This window comes from Erythrolamprus reginae, chromosome Z, assembly GCF_031021105.1.
Source record: "Erythrolamprus reginae isolate rEryReg1 chromosome Z, rEryReg1.hap1, whole genome shotgun sequence".
In the NCBI taxonomy this organism is placed as follows: domain Eukaryota; kingdom Metazoa; phylum Chordata; class Lepidosauria; order Squamata; family Dipsadidae; genus Erythrolamprus; species Erythrolamprus reginae.
Genome location: NC_091963.1, coordinates 19,745,938 through 19,760,836, shown reverse-complemented (window position 1 = coordinate 19,760,836; position 14,899 = coordinate 19,745,938). Strand labels below are relative to the sequence as shown.

Below are 14,899 nucleotides of genomic sequence, written 5' to 3'. Positions count from 1 at the left end.
CTCCTCGATCCACAGCTCACATTAGAGAACCATCTTTCAGCTGTGGCGAGGGGGGCGTTTGCCCAGGTTCGCCTGGTGCACCAGTTGCGGCCCTATCTGGACCGGGACTCACTGCTCACAGTCACTCATGCCCTCATCACCTCGAGGTTCGACTACTGTAATGCTCTCTACATGGGGCTACCTTTGAAAAGTGTTCGGAAACTTCAGATCGTGCAGAATGCAGCTGCGAGAGCAGTCATGGGCTTACCTAGGTATGCCCATGTTTCACCAACACTCCGCAGTCTGCATTGGTTGCCGATCAATTTCCGGTCACAATTCAAAGTGTTGGTTATGACCTTTAAAGCCCTTCATGGCATTGGACCAGAATATCTCCGAGACCACCTTCTGCCGCACGAATCCCAGTGACTGATTAGGTCCCACAGAGTGGGCCTTCTCCGGGTCCCGTCAACTAAACAATGTCGGTTGGCGGGCCCCAGGGGAGATTAGAACTGCCCCTACTCTCCTTGCCTTTTGTAAGCTCCTTAAAACCCACCTTTGTCGTCAGGCATGGGGAACTGAGACATCTCCCTCGGGCCTATACAATTTATGAATGGTATGTTTCTATAGTAAATGGGATTTTTAAATATTTTAAACTACAATTTAGATTTGCTATGAATTGTTTTATTCTGTTGTGAGCCGCCCCGAGTCTGCAGAGAGGGGCGGCATACAAATCTAAATAATAAATAAATAAATAAAGGATTGGTAAGAAGAAAAGAGACCTGGGATGCATGATTATGATGGCAGTTTCTACACTAGTCCTGACTATAATAACCGATTCAATTCAGCTTTGGGTGTATGTTTTGTTGTATTTGAAAATAAACCATTCAAATCTGGTCACAAAGGCAAAAAAGAAGCTTAATGTTTTAAGTATTTTGAGTATACAACCAACTATACTGTGATAAAACTAGAATATCAACAAAGGTTCAGTGATACCTTTGCAGGCAAAAATGTAGCAGAAATCTACAGAATTAAGAAGTAAATGGAGACTAGATTTTTCTTATATTGTCAGTACATCACTTAGATTCATGTCTATTAGTCATAACAGTCATTGTTAGAACTCAGTCAATAGCATTCACTTTTAACCTCAAGAGTTTTAATAATGCTTACTATAGTGGAATTATTGTATCATGTAGATCAAAAACTAAAGTTTCTATTCTCTCTTCATGTTTCTTTACACTTCAGAATTTGTTTTTTAAAAACTTAAAATTTTATTACTTCTTTTATAATATATATTTTTCAGTTTACCACATACATGATATTGTGGTATTAGGAATAAAAATGAGTTTTCTGTTATTTATAGAGAGACAGACACACAAAACTAGGAATATATTGTTCAATGATTAATGTTAGAAACAAGTAACGTTTTCATGATTCTTAGATGACATCCAAAATTAAAATAGTTTCTCTGGCATGGAAAGTTACTATGTACCCTTGATCTACCTTAATTAAAACAACATTCTATAAGTCAAAAGTTGATTTGCATTAATAAATTATGAAGGTTCATAACTGCAGCTGGTGCATTATTTTAATTGCTAATAAATTCATGCTTTCTAATCTGGAATCATGACAATTACACAGAAAGCAAAATATCTCTAATGCATAGCTTATGAAACACAGTTTGATTAGTGGGGTTTTGTTCTAATTCTTTACAAGCCAGTGAGATGCCAGGATGAACAGTGAATACAGCAACATTCATTACTGCTTACTGAACAATGAGATGGAAGCTTGATTAAGGGATTTCCAAGAATGGTAGAATTTTGTGGTTAAAAGCCACATTTCAAAAATTTAACCTGAGAAGTGCCTTAGATATATGTTCAAAATTTCATAAGCCAAGTCTGAATTCCAATGATGAATCACCCAAAGAGTTCTCCAAAGTATTATCTTTTTAAGAACCGTATTTAATTGGTAGGCTCAATTGCTAGTATTTCCTTATTCTTATGTTGTTCTCAAACATTATAAATTACAGTGTGTGTAATTTTGAATTCTGGGAGAATAAAAAGATTCATGCAACTGTTGACATATTATTTTCACATGCACTGTGATTGAAAGCTGCTTTGGTCAAAAAAATTATGGCAATCACCCTACAGTTAATTCTTACCTGCTCTCTGGCCATCCATTGTACTGAGCTTAGTCTCGTCAGCTACTGTTAAAAGGTAAATGTATAATGGTTAGCTTTGTTAGTGCCCACATCCCTCATGCATCCACTGTTTATTTAGAGGATCTTGCACTATTCATGCAAATATGTCATATTATTCAGATACTTTTAAGGGGCAAAATGAGGCTCGAGAGAAAAATGTTTAGGAAAATTCATGCTTTTGTGTCAATCATCTCTGGATCACAGGCAAACTTAATATGTTATTCACATGCTAGCATGTCTCAATTAGCTAAGGGAAGACTACCACATATCAGCAAGTAGCAAGTTTTAAAAGTCCCAGTAGGATTATAAAAACAGTAAATGTCTACATATTTATTACATTTTCTCACACTTAAAAAAACATATCAAAGCTCATGAATCTTCCCAAGGGATATGTAAAAAGGCTTGGTTAGAAAGGCTGAATTTGACTTATTAAATGGGTTACTATATTTACTCTTGCTAGATTTCCTTCAGTATTATCCCTAAGATATGAACCTGTAGGATTTCAAGATTACTTACTGCTGTCAGAATCATGAACTTATTTAGAATTACGAAATTAAGTTAGTAAGATGGGAGTAGCAATTTTATATGAATACCAATCATTAATATTCCGGAAGACTTTTTCCTTAAAAAGAATTTATCTCCATCATATAAAAATAAACTACTATATAGTTGTATGTAATATCTTATTTCAGTTGCATTAATCTAACTTCTTTAAAATAAGATATATTGTAGATTTATGTTTTTCCATTAAGATCTGTGATACTTTAAAGTAGCCACAGCACTCTACAAATGTGTGTGTGTGTGTGTGTGTGTACACATGCATTTATATATGTGTATATTTGTGTGTGTATATATTTGTATATTATATGTGTGTATACACACACAAACACAAAATCTGTCTGTCTGTCTATCCATCCATCCATCCATCCATCCATCCATCCATCCATCCATCCTTCCATCCATTCATCCATCCATCCACCCATCCGCATACACCAGTATAGGTTCCCACTACTTGCTCTAGATCTCTTGCCCACTTAGCAGTTCAAAAGCATGCAAGTGCAAATAGATTAATAGGTACCACTTCAAGGGGCAAGTAAAAGCATTCTGCATGCCTTTGGCATACAGCCATGCTGGTCATATGACCATGGAAACTATCTTTCAATAATGCTGGCTCTCTCAGCTAAGAAATGGAAATGAGCATCATGCCCTTGAGTTGGACATGACTCACAGGGTAGCCTTTACTTTTTATCCCAAAGGTGCTTTTTCAGAAGATAACTGGAAGAATTGAAGAAGGATGAGAAGCTAAATGTCTTCAAAGAAAAACGAAGTCCAGGTGTCTTTTGAAAAAGCACCTTTGGGACACTATGAGCCGGATGACAGAATCTCCATAGACTTTATCTTTCCTCTGTTCTATACAGTAATCTGACCCACTGATAGTTGACATTTACAATTGCTGATCTTTTCTCAACATCAGCTTTTTCTGATGAAGCAATATTTTATTTCAATGAAAAATGTGGCCACAATAAATGTTTTAGTTTGTAGGTATCTCCAGTCTTTTAATTCTTTCAGATGTAGTAGACTCTCTTAGAATTCTTTTAGAAGGCAGTGGCTAAGCCAGACTAAGACCCTGCAAGTCAATGGACCAGAATTCTGCCATTCCTCATTTTTTTACACTTCCTTAATACAGTTCAAAGCTATCTCTATCTTTTTGCTGGAATTACACCTAACTCTAAACTGAAGACTTGCTAGACCCGTAAGCAGTGTCACGAGCAGATGACTCTAAACGCATTCCTATCATTTACATCATACCATGCAAACCAAGGTCTCTATTATTTGTAAAGTTGAAAGAGAGATCTCCTATAACAGGGCGTCAAACTCATGGTCCATAGGTTGGATGATCATGGCAATGGGAATTTGACATCCCTATCTTATTTAATATGTGCAATTGCCATTGGAGGTTATTCTTTCAACCAAGTCCCATTTACTATCCCTGAAAGTGTTTAGGTCAATCACTATTGTCTTTAGCAACAGCCATTACACGTAATGGGACTAAACATACCAGCTGTTAAATGATTAAAGATTAAGCTAAAGCCGAATGTCTAAGCTTCTTAGAATTATGTTAGAATCATTCATTAGAGAAAAGGTTTTAGCAGTGCTAGAAACAATGAGAAACATGTTGTTGCAGAATTATTTTAAAATACAATTTTGAATTATTTGGGTTTTCCATCTCCTGAAAAACTACTTATTCAAAGATGTTTACAGATGCTGTATATACTGAACAATCCTGTAACACCTAAATCTGTATAACCATAACATGTTAAATAAACATTAAAATTGCTAAAGCATATATAATGCGCTTGGCTCGATCATATTTAAAAATTGTCATGCCACGTATTCAACTCAGCTGCATGGGATAATCAACTGCATAATATTACAAATAATTTAAATGCCATCAGGAAACAACAAGGAAAATAATATCAATATATCGTCGAAACACAACAATGAACAAAGAAAGACTATGACTAATACCTAAGTCCATGCTTTTAGATTTCCGTGTTTTAACGATGTCTAATTGGCTGGCATCTGAAAACTGCTTAGCACGTTTTTCTGACATGCTCTGGCGTCCAAATCCTTCTCGTTGGAAAGCCAATTCTGGATCCATATCCGGACTTAATACACTTTAAGAAATATAAGAATAAATAAATAAATATAAAGAAAGCTTAATTAAGCAAACATTTATAACTCATTAGTTTCAATGATAAAAAGTTGGAAATCATGAGAGAATATTTCACTTTATTATTTTAATTTTAATTTACTATTTTAAATTTTCTTTTATTGTTTAATTTTACTTTATCCCCATGAATATAGAATTATTAGCATTCAATTCAATTCAATTTATTAGATTTGTATGCCGCCCCTCTCCGAAGACTCGGGACGTTTCAATTCAGATTTCAAAAAAATCTTAAAGTGTTCTAAGGGTCAGATTAATTTCTAACTCATAAACTGTCCTGGAAATGTGGGGTTTTTTTTAGTTTTTCTGCTGAAAGGAAGATAAAGAATGTGAATGATGAAATAGAAATTCAAAATTCAATCTCTTCAGACTGAAATTCTCATCCATATGGAAAGAATAAGTTTCTACTTTGTAGGTTAAGATTTTCCACAAATATATACAATGGTACCTCTACTTAAGAACTTAATTTGTTCCGTGACCAGGTTCTTAAGTAGAAAAGTTTGTAAGTAGAAGCAATTTTTCCCATAGGAATAAAAGCAAATAATGTGTGCAAACCCATTAGGAAAGAAATAAAAGCTTGGAATTTGGGAGGACAATTGCTGCTGAAGAAAGAAGGTGAGGGGAGGGGAAACAAAAGAATCCAAAACTTTAAGGCTTAAAAAAAAGAGGGACTCTGAGGCGGCGAGGAGGAGCACGTGTCTCCCATACACCCGGCACGAGGCTGCCTACCATACACTGTGCCAGAGAGAGAAACCCTGGGGGAATGGCAGGAAACTGGCTGGCCTTTGTGCCGCTCTCAAATTTTCAGGGAAATTTTTCTGGGTTCGGGTTCTTAAGTAGAAAATGGTTCTTAAGAAGAGGCAAAAAAAATCTTGAACACCCAGTTCTTATCTAGAAAAGTTCTTAAGTAGAGACGTTCTTTAGTAGAGGTACCACTGTACTCTCAATCAGAACTGACTTGCTGGATAGCATGTGATGGTGTGTTGCATTATTGAAGAGACATAAATATCACAGTGGTCAGAATACAGTACTGTTCATTAGTACTGCTACCTAACTCTGTCCACTGCTAGGAGTTTGATCCTAACTGGCTTACGGTTGACTCAGCTTTCCATGCTTCTGAAGTCATTAAAATGAGGACCCAAACCGGTGGAGGTAATATGTTGAGATTTGTAGGTCAGCCAAACAATGCTGTAAATCACTATGGGACAGTATATAAGTCTAAGTGCTACTTTGATCCTGAACTGGTAAACAGAAATCAATGTAAAATGTGTTTTGCCCTTTATTGTGCCCTTTATATTACCCAGTCTTTCAGGCATTGTTGAACTTCAAATATTATCAGACTTATAGTCCATGGATATTCATTATTGAGTTTGTTGCTCACTAGTATTTAGAAGGAACAATGTATGAATGTTTTAGGAAGATCTAAAACAAAATATATCCATTAAAAAAAAACCATCCACATTTTAACCAAATTGTATCAAACTCTGTAGCAGTATCAATTTAATTCAAATCAAATTCTGATGCATACATTTGGTCAATCAGATGATCATAGAGTAGTTGTTCAATCCTGTTTGGAATAGAACATTCCATTGAAGATTATTATTTATTATATAATTATAAATATTATTCATTATATAATAATAATAATAATAATAATAATTATTATTATTATTATTATTATTATTATCATGATTATTATTATTATTATTATTATTTCTAGAATCAACTGGCAGCAGAATATACTAACAAAGAATTGGATTCTTTAAAGAATGTAACTGTTATGACCCTCAGTATTATTAAAATTCCACATATTAATCCTACTTCATTATCTCTTGTTTTCATAACATTTTTGTAAAGGATTAAGGAGATACTTTCAGGCTGGGAAAATGCATATATTTCCAGCCATGATTCTGAACAGCTGCCATTCTTGTTTGGATAACCCTTCTTTCATTTTCTTTACCTCAACCCCTTGGTACTTTGAAGCAAACTCACAAAAAACATCTTCATTTTACAATCCTTCCTTTGTCCATCACCAGCAGGAAATTAATACAGAAACTATCCTTGGCTGCTGTTTATTTTATTTTAGTGGGTTCCCTTTTAACAAATAGAATGCAGTCAACAGAAATAAGGATCCAAACAGATCTGTCCTGTTTGCAATTGCATTACTCTCTTTGAGCCTTTGAAAGGGCATGCATAAAGGCAGTTATAGGAACAAAAGTACTGTAAGTCTAAAGTCAATCATTCTTTCTTTTTCTCATTGGGGGATTGTAAAATGTGAAAGTAAAATAAAATTCTATGCCAACAACAAATGGAGATAGTATGAGAACTGGTTTCAACTTTTAAAAAAATTATGTTCGGCATGAAATATGGAGTGAAATAAAGGAAATAATGGCTTTTAACCTAACGACTGAAAGCTTTTTCAAAGACAGAGTAACAGTAAAATTAATATGACTGAATACCAGTGCACATGGTACACATGTGTGTCTAACAAATAGCTGACAAAGCCAAACATAGATTCTTGCTGTGTGTAATAGTTATTAAGATATTGCTGACACTATTATATCAAGCTCAGGAGGATATGAAAGTTTGGAAAACATTCATATTTGTGTTAATTATCACCACAAGCCTAGTATTTTGCTTATTGCTGAAGATAATTACCACACATACAAATTATTGCAATTAGTAAAGATTGTGTTAAAAAAAAGATTTAAAAATTAGGAAGTAAGAAGAAAGAAGAAGACCCAAGCAATAATTGCTGCCCCCATTCTAAAATGCTGTTATGAAATTCCATGCCATAATAATACGGAATTTGCTTTCCCCACTAAGTTCATAGATGGCTTGACAGGGACAAGAGATAGGAAGAGTATTCTTTAGAACTGAAAAAGCTTCTTTGGTGAGAAGTGAAATGTTTTCAAAGAGAAAAACCAAGAAAGTCCAATTGCCTTTTGGAAAAAGGACTTTGAGACAAGCAACAGCTGGATAATTGAGAATATCCATAGGTGTTGAAGAATAGTTCTGCTTCTATTTCAATGACAAAACCAATGAAGTAAAGAGTAAAGTGAAATAACTATACAAATAAACACAATATTTACCATTCTGCTGATTCATTCACTATTGGTTTACTCCAAGCTCCAGCATCCATAGTTGCAAAGCCTACATCATCATGAGAACTGGAAGATGATTGGTCTGAAAGATATGGAGGTAGTACAGGTAGTCTATCATCTTCTATCATTACCATATCATCTGGGGGCATGTTCACTGTTGGAGAAAGTTGGTATTTACCTGCAGAAAATGGATGAAAAATTATTTTATTCATTAGATTTGTAACATAGTATTCCCTCCTCAAATTGCTTTTGGATAACAAGTTTGTGGCTAAAGTTGGACTTAAACAATTAACCCAAAGTCTTTCAGTGAACTTCCATTGTCAACATTGACTTGAATCAGGGCAACATTTTAAAATATATTAGTAAAAAGCTATGTAATTCCAGTGGCATTTATTTTGATATAAGTCTTCATTGGAAATAGTCTTTCTAGGCATGGATTTCAAAGTTCTAAATGTTTATTGACATAATAAATTACATATTAAAAAATGCCTAGGAAAAAAAAGTGCCTAGAAAAATCTCCAACACCAAAAATAGACCTGTCTTCACCTTTGGCTTATAGTATCTTATTAGGCATTTACGTACAATGAGTCATCATTGTGTGTCTTTTCTCTCTGCTTTTCTTTCCTTTCTTGGAGTAATTATTATTACCATCTGCATGAAATGTTCAAATGTGCAGTATATTTAACATATATTTTATATTATTGTTTGATATCAAAGATAAAACTGAAAGTGAAAAACTTTCCTAACTACTAAGTGAATTTATGGTGCTGGAATTAATCTTAAAGGCTTCCTTATCTCTAAATCAACTTCTTACCTAATGTCTACAGGACAATCAACATGATTTAGAAGATTAGTTAAACAGAGTGGGAAAAACCTTTCAGATGTAGAATTCATATTCTCCAAACCTGACTGACAGCTCAAATCCTGGCATACTAATGAAGAATTTCGGTTTAAAATATTCAACTGATGTAAAGAAATCCACTAATTTAGGATGATATTAAATTTTCTTTGTTTAGCTTATCCTAATCAAATCTTAGGTTAGCTAATCAAAAAGCAGTTCTGGGAACTTCAGAGTCAGAAGCAATATGGTTATCCAGTAAAGTTTTAACGGTAAAATGATGATGATAATAATAATGATGATGATGATGATAATAATGGTGATGATGATGATGATACAATGAAGAAGAGGAAGATGAGAAGGGGGAAGTGGAGGAAGAGGGAGAAGAAGAAGGGTACTCCACTGACATCCCCTACTGTCAAGCTGAAATGAATGTACTCAAGTTTGCATAGCAGCTAATTCTTTTCTCAGCAAAAGCTTTTTTGATTGACAGGTTAATGTTGAGCCTAGAAATCCACTTCTTTTCAAACATAATGCCTACAAGATTGTTAACTTTATGGCTAATAATATCTCCAAAGAATTGAATGTGAAACTGAATAACCTTGTGGCATTTTACGGATCATGACATCCAAGGTTGAGAGGCAGAAGTAATTCAGTGCTATGCCTAGATTTTCTGTGTACTTCTTAATATTTCAATAAGTCTGAATGATGATTTTTTTAGTAGATAAACTAAAAACTGAAAGTAAATGCATTTCTTTTTCAGTAGATTGAAACATGGAGTTAAAGAAGAACCTTCTTCAGGTTAATCCGAAAAAGAAAGCCCAATGAAAAAGAATCACTAAAGGCCCAGTATATATTATTGAAAATAATCAATGGGCTTAATCAGCTTAAGCCCATTGATGCCAATTTGATAAAAGTACAAGCTCCCTTTTTTTGGGGGGGGGGGATACAGGTCTTTAATTTATCTGCTTTCAGCATAGTACCTGTAAGATCATAGCTGGATAAGACTGTAATTTTAAAAATACTTTTATGATAAAACAATAAATAATAATATAAATTAAGAAATATAATAATGGGTGAATAAATAACAATGCAAGAGAAAAAATTAAAAATGAATCACAGATGTAAAGAATTGACAAACAAGAATTTCAAAATATTTTCTCACATATTCTTTTTACCGATTTGTGAAAAATTCTCAACCTGGGGGTCAGGACCCCTTTGGGGGCCAAACAATCATTTCATAGGGGTCTCCTAAGACCATGGGAAAAGACAAATTTTCCAAGGTATTACAAACTAAAGCTTCTATTCTGGTGCATTGGAACATATTTTTAAAATCCAACCAATCAGGCGTTTACAGTGGGGGTGTCTCTCTGACCTTTCTGCCAATCAGCTTAAAGCTCTGTTGGGAGAACTGACACTATACGTATGGTTGTGGGTCACCACAACATGAGGGGTCATTAGAAAGGTTGAGAATCATTGATTTACAAGAAGAATTTTTCTTTTCTCTTTCTCACCTTCTCCTCCTCCTCTTTTGTGTATGTGGGTGTGCAGACATCATTAAACAGCTCCCCCCCCTTTTACAATTAATTTCTCTTGTTGAGCTCAAGCATTTCAAACTGGCTAATCTTAACTACAGTTTGTTCACCAAGGCCAAGTTCAAATTAGCTTAAGAAATCAGCTTGTTACAACAAAATTTGCACATAGGGTTTGACTGTGATTAAACTAAAACAGAGGTTTATTCCCATACCAAGAAGTGAGGAAAGGAGAGATTTCTGTTCCATGGTGCTAATGTGATCAATAACCAGTGGTGGGCTGCTGCCAGATCAGACCAGTTCACCCTTACCAGTGGCGGAAATTTACACCTACTTATTGAAGTGATAGCGATGGCCAGTTGTCCATGCTCCTAAACTGGTTCTCTGATTGACATAGCTGGCAAAGAACCATCTGTGCATGCGAATAGGCTTCTGCAAAGGCACAGAGGGCTATTTGCACGATGTGCCAGGATGCACGTGAGATCAAAACACTTCTGTCGTGATTCAAACTGGTAAAGAAGGTAAGTGGAAACACCGCTGTCCATCACCTTCTGATCGTGTTCATGTAGCCTCAAATGAGGCCTTCTCTCTCCTTTGGAGAGAGATGTCTTTCCAAGAAGCACTGCTGGAAGGCCTTTAAATGCAACTCAAACTTGTCTGCCTTTTCAAACTTGAGTGTGAACTTCTTTGCAGGAGCAGTGTTTGTGCACTCCTTACATAAAGTATGAACAGCAATGCTACACATGTACTCTACAAAAACTGGGATTGCCTATCTACAAGACTAAATGGATAAGCCAGAAAGCTACTAGAAGGCGTTCTGATTTTTCATCAGTAACAGAATGACTATGTTGGAATTGAAATGAATGTATATGAAATTTATTTATTTATTTTAGGAGCTTTGTTTTTGGCATTGCATGACATCACAAAGTTGCTGTAAGGAACAGATAATCCCACCATAATGTTGAACTGAGTTCCTGAGATACATTTTTCCACTTATAAATATTAATGGGCAAATTAAGAGAATTTGGTGCATTAGCAAGCTTCAGGATTAATAAACAAGTCAGTCTATTCTCCAAAGCACCTGAGGGTAGAACAAGAAGCAATGGATGGAAACTAATCAAGTAGAAAAGCAACCTAGAATTAAGGAGAAATTTCCTGACAGTTAGAACAATTAATCAATGGAACAACTTTCCTCCAGAGGTTGTGGATGTTCCAACACTGGAGGTTTTCAAGAGAGAGTGAACAACCATTTGTATGACATGGTTCAGGATTTCCTGCTTGAGCAAAGAATTGGACTAGAAGACACCCCCCCCCCCAAAAGACCCCCAAGGAGTAGGTGTTTTTACCTAATCTGAAATGGTATTTTGAAATGGTATTTTGTAGTCCATTGCTTGGTATAGATGAAAAGAATGGATGATGCCTGAGAAAAGAAGGCTTTTAAGATTAGAAGGACAGTGTGTGAGATTTGGATGGCATAGATATTTGTGGTATGATAAACTTAAGGTCAGTGAGGATATTGAGTGCCATATTGAGACCTTGCTATCATTACAATAGTTCAGGTTGTGTCCACATATATTTTTGTGACTTATCATGCTTTCTGTATATGTAAATTAAGATTAAACTATATACAGAGGACTTTAAAGATTGCATACAATTGAGACCCGAGATTTTTCTTTGGAGATTGATGGATAAACATTTGAAAAAAGTCATGAAATTTTACTATTTAACCACAGTAAACAAAAAATAATAATTGATATTCCATATGAACTAAATCTTCTGCAGAATATTTTTTTAAATAAAAGTGTTTTGATATGCAAGCATTTTTAATGAAATGGATCTCTAAGTAAATATCAACATTCCCCCAACTCTTCTAAACACAACACTTATAAATTGCTACAAGCAAAGAAAAAACATCCATTGGTGATTCCACAAAGAGCAGAATACATGAGGATTCACAAAAGAATGCACAAAATTAGCATTTTCAGATCCCGTGTGACTTTTAAAGTATGTTCTTAAACAAACTCCATCCAAAGTTCAAAATGGATAAGGTTCACATTACCATATAGAGTTATGGAAAAGTAAAGTCAAAACTTAAACTTCAGTGGTACTTCCTTGATCATTATAGATTTCATTGAATTTATAGTTAATGAAGCTAGATTGGGCAGATTCTCCTAAAATAGCATAAAGTCTGTCTCCAACCTCATATATTAAAAAAAGTTATCAGGTTTATCATTGGTACTGTGGTCAGACAATTATTTAATCAATATATTGATTTTCTTCAAAGAAAAGTTGGGAAGGGAGAAAAGCAACCTTTTAAATTACTGGCTTGTGATCCCTGCTGCCTACTCAGCAAGACACACAAACAAACACAAGGTGTAGGGAAAGAAGGGGAAGGAAGAGGGAGAAGGGGACGACAGAGAGAAATGGGGAGAGAGAGAGAAAGAGACCGACAGACATACAGAGAGAAAGACACAGAGAGACAGAGATAGAGAAAAGCACAAACAATCTATTTGCGAGACCCTATGAACTGGTTGATAACCTAGCACAATATAACCAAGTATAGTTGACTTACCCATTAGTCTACTCAGGGCTGCATTTCTGGTGGGTGATTCATTGAGACCTTCAACCCCACTGTAGAGTGAATGGGAGATCCTACGCTCCCGGTCATCCATTACAGTCTCAATGGGCAGCTCTGGTCCCAGAAGACTCCCAGGTGATTCCAGCTGCAGGAAAACGGGGGGAATCATTACGGAAGTCTCATTTCACAGCAAGATGAAACCAAACAAAGCATTTTAGGCTTGGAAATGGCTGGATATGAAATAAGCTAGGAATTGAGTCTACGGAGAGGGGCGGCATACAAATCTAATAAATAAATAAATTCTCAACCTGCATTTCAATTATTTGCCTTAATAGTCCAACCTATTGACCAACCATCCAGTCCAGACACTTGGCACACCCATTTTCTACAGGGTTTTGTTAGACTCTGTCTTTAGATAACAAATAAATATAACAAACTGTTATATTTTAATTTATAGCTGACCTGTAAAACACTTCCTGCATTTTGGCCTCATTTTTCCTTTTGTAAAATGAGAGCTTGTCAGGGTACCAACCCACAGGCTCCTGAAGAGAAAAAGGAAGACTTTTTCCTCTGTAACTATCAGAATAAAATATAATCTCTCTGGTCGTAATTAGAAATCTGACTTCAGAGTGTTTTTCTAGTGAAGCAATATACTTTAATATGCAATCATTGCACAAGAACATAGGTGTCAACCTGGACAAATAAAAACTCCATTATTATTTCAAATTACTATGGTTTTCTACTGAAAGTAAATTCAGTCATTTGGCTTTGTAGGAGCAAAGTAAATGGCCATAGGAATTGTTAGTATTTCTGATCCTTAAACTGACAATTTTTCAGAATCTGGCTAGTATATCTACCATTTGTGTTGTATTCCCACATCTGAATTTTGTTTCTCTTTCCCCCACCCCTTACAAGCATTTTTCAAAGATCCTTGCCCAGCAGGAAGCTACAAGTCCGCATGTTTTAAAGATGGAGAAAAGAGAATACATAGCAATATTAATTGTGGAAGAGGTGATAATAAAACCACTTCTTTCACTGTTTTGCCATCCTAATTGCCTGCATACTACATGTTAATATTACAATTGTGATTTTAAATGCATGACAGTGTGAACAACAGGGTCACATACCCCACAGGCATTATCATTTGAAAAGCATAAATATGGTTAAGATTTGGATCAGCGCTAACCCTAATTATGCTTAGCACTTATCACTTCATACTATTAAAAAGATTGAATTTCACTCAAAATCTAAATAATTCTTTACAGTTAAAAGCTAACCAATTGAAAGTCAACTAATATTTATACCATGCATTTTAATAAGACATCATGAAATAAATCATGACAGTTCTTTACAAGATCAATAGTTTGTGCACGCGGAATAACAAAAGAAAGGGCCGCATGGATTCAAGCTAAGCACAGAATGTACAGCATGGGCAAATGAATGTAAGCACAGAAGATTTGTTATCAGTTTTGGACTAAATGGAAACCATTAAGGTCAACCTTTTCAACACGTTCTTCAGTTCAATCTTTGTAAACAGCAAGGGCTCAGGCCCCTCATTTCCAAATTGTACCAAAACTAATCAGAACGATCTACTACATGTGCCCTACTACAGAGGATGCCCTTAAAAACCATGTCTATCAATTGGCTGTGATGAATTGTGTGCCTATTTCCTTAAAAAAAAGCTCTCAACTGTCATAGCAGAACCACTTAGCATAATCTACAAAATATCTTTCAGAACCAGTTCCTTACCTAATTTATGGTCACAAGCCATGGTCATCCCTATCTTCAAAAAGGGTGACCCCACCCTCGTTGAGAATTACAGACCAATCTCATTGTTTTGCATCAGCTGCAAAGTCATGGAATCAATCATAAACCAATTCACTACTCTGTACTTAGAAACTAACAATCTACTCTCTAACAAGAAATTTGGCTTCATAAAA

General features: G+C 35.2%; 1 protein-coding gene across 1 annotated transcript in view; it reads right to left on the bottom strand.

Annotated features, from left to right (window-relative positions):
- Positions 1-14,899, bottom strand: part of PARD3 (par-3 family cell polarity regulator) — a 716,596-nt gene that overhangs the window by 214,455 nt on the left and 487,242 nt on the right. Inside the window, 4 exon segments of the mRNA XM_070728743.1 lie at positions 2,138-2,182; positions 4,706-4,854; positions 8,000-8,189; positions 12,954-13,104. Coding sequence (XP_070584844.1) covers positions 2,138-2,182; positions 4,706-4,854; positions 8,000-8,189; positions 12,954-13,104 — 535 coding nt within the window.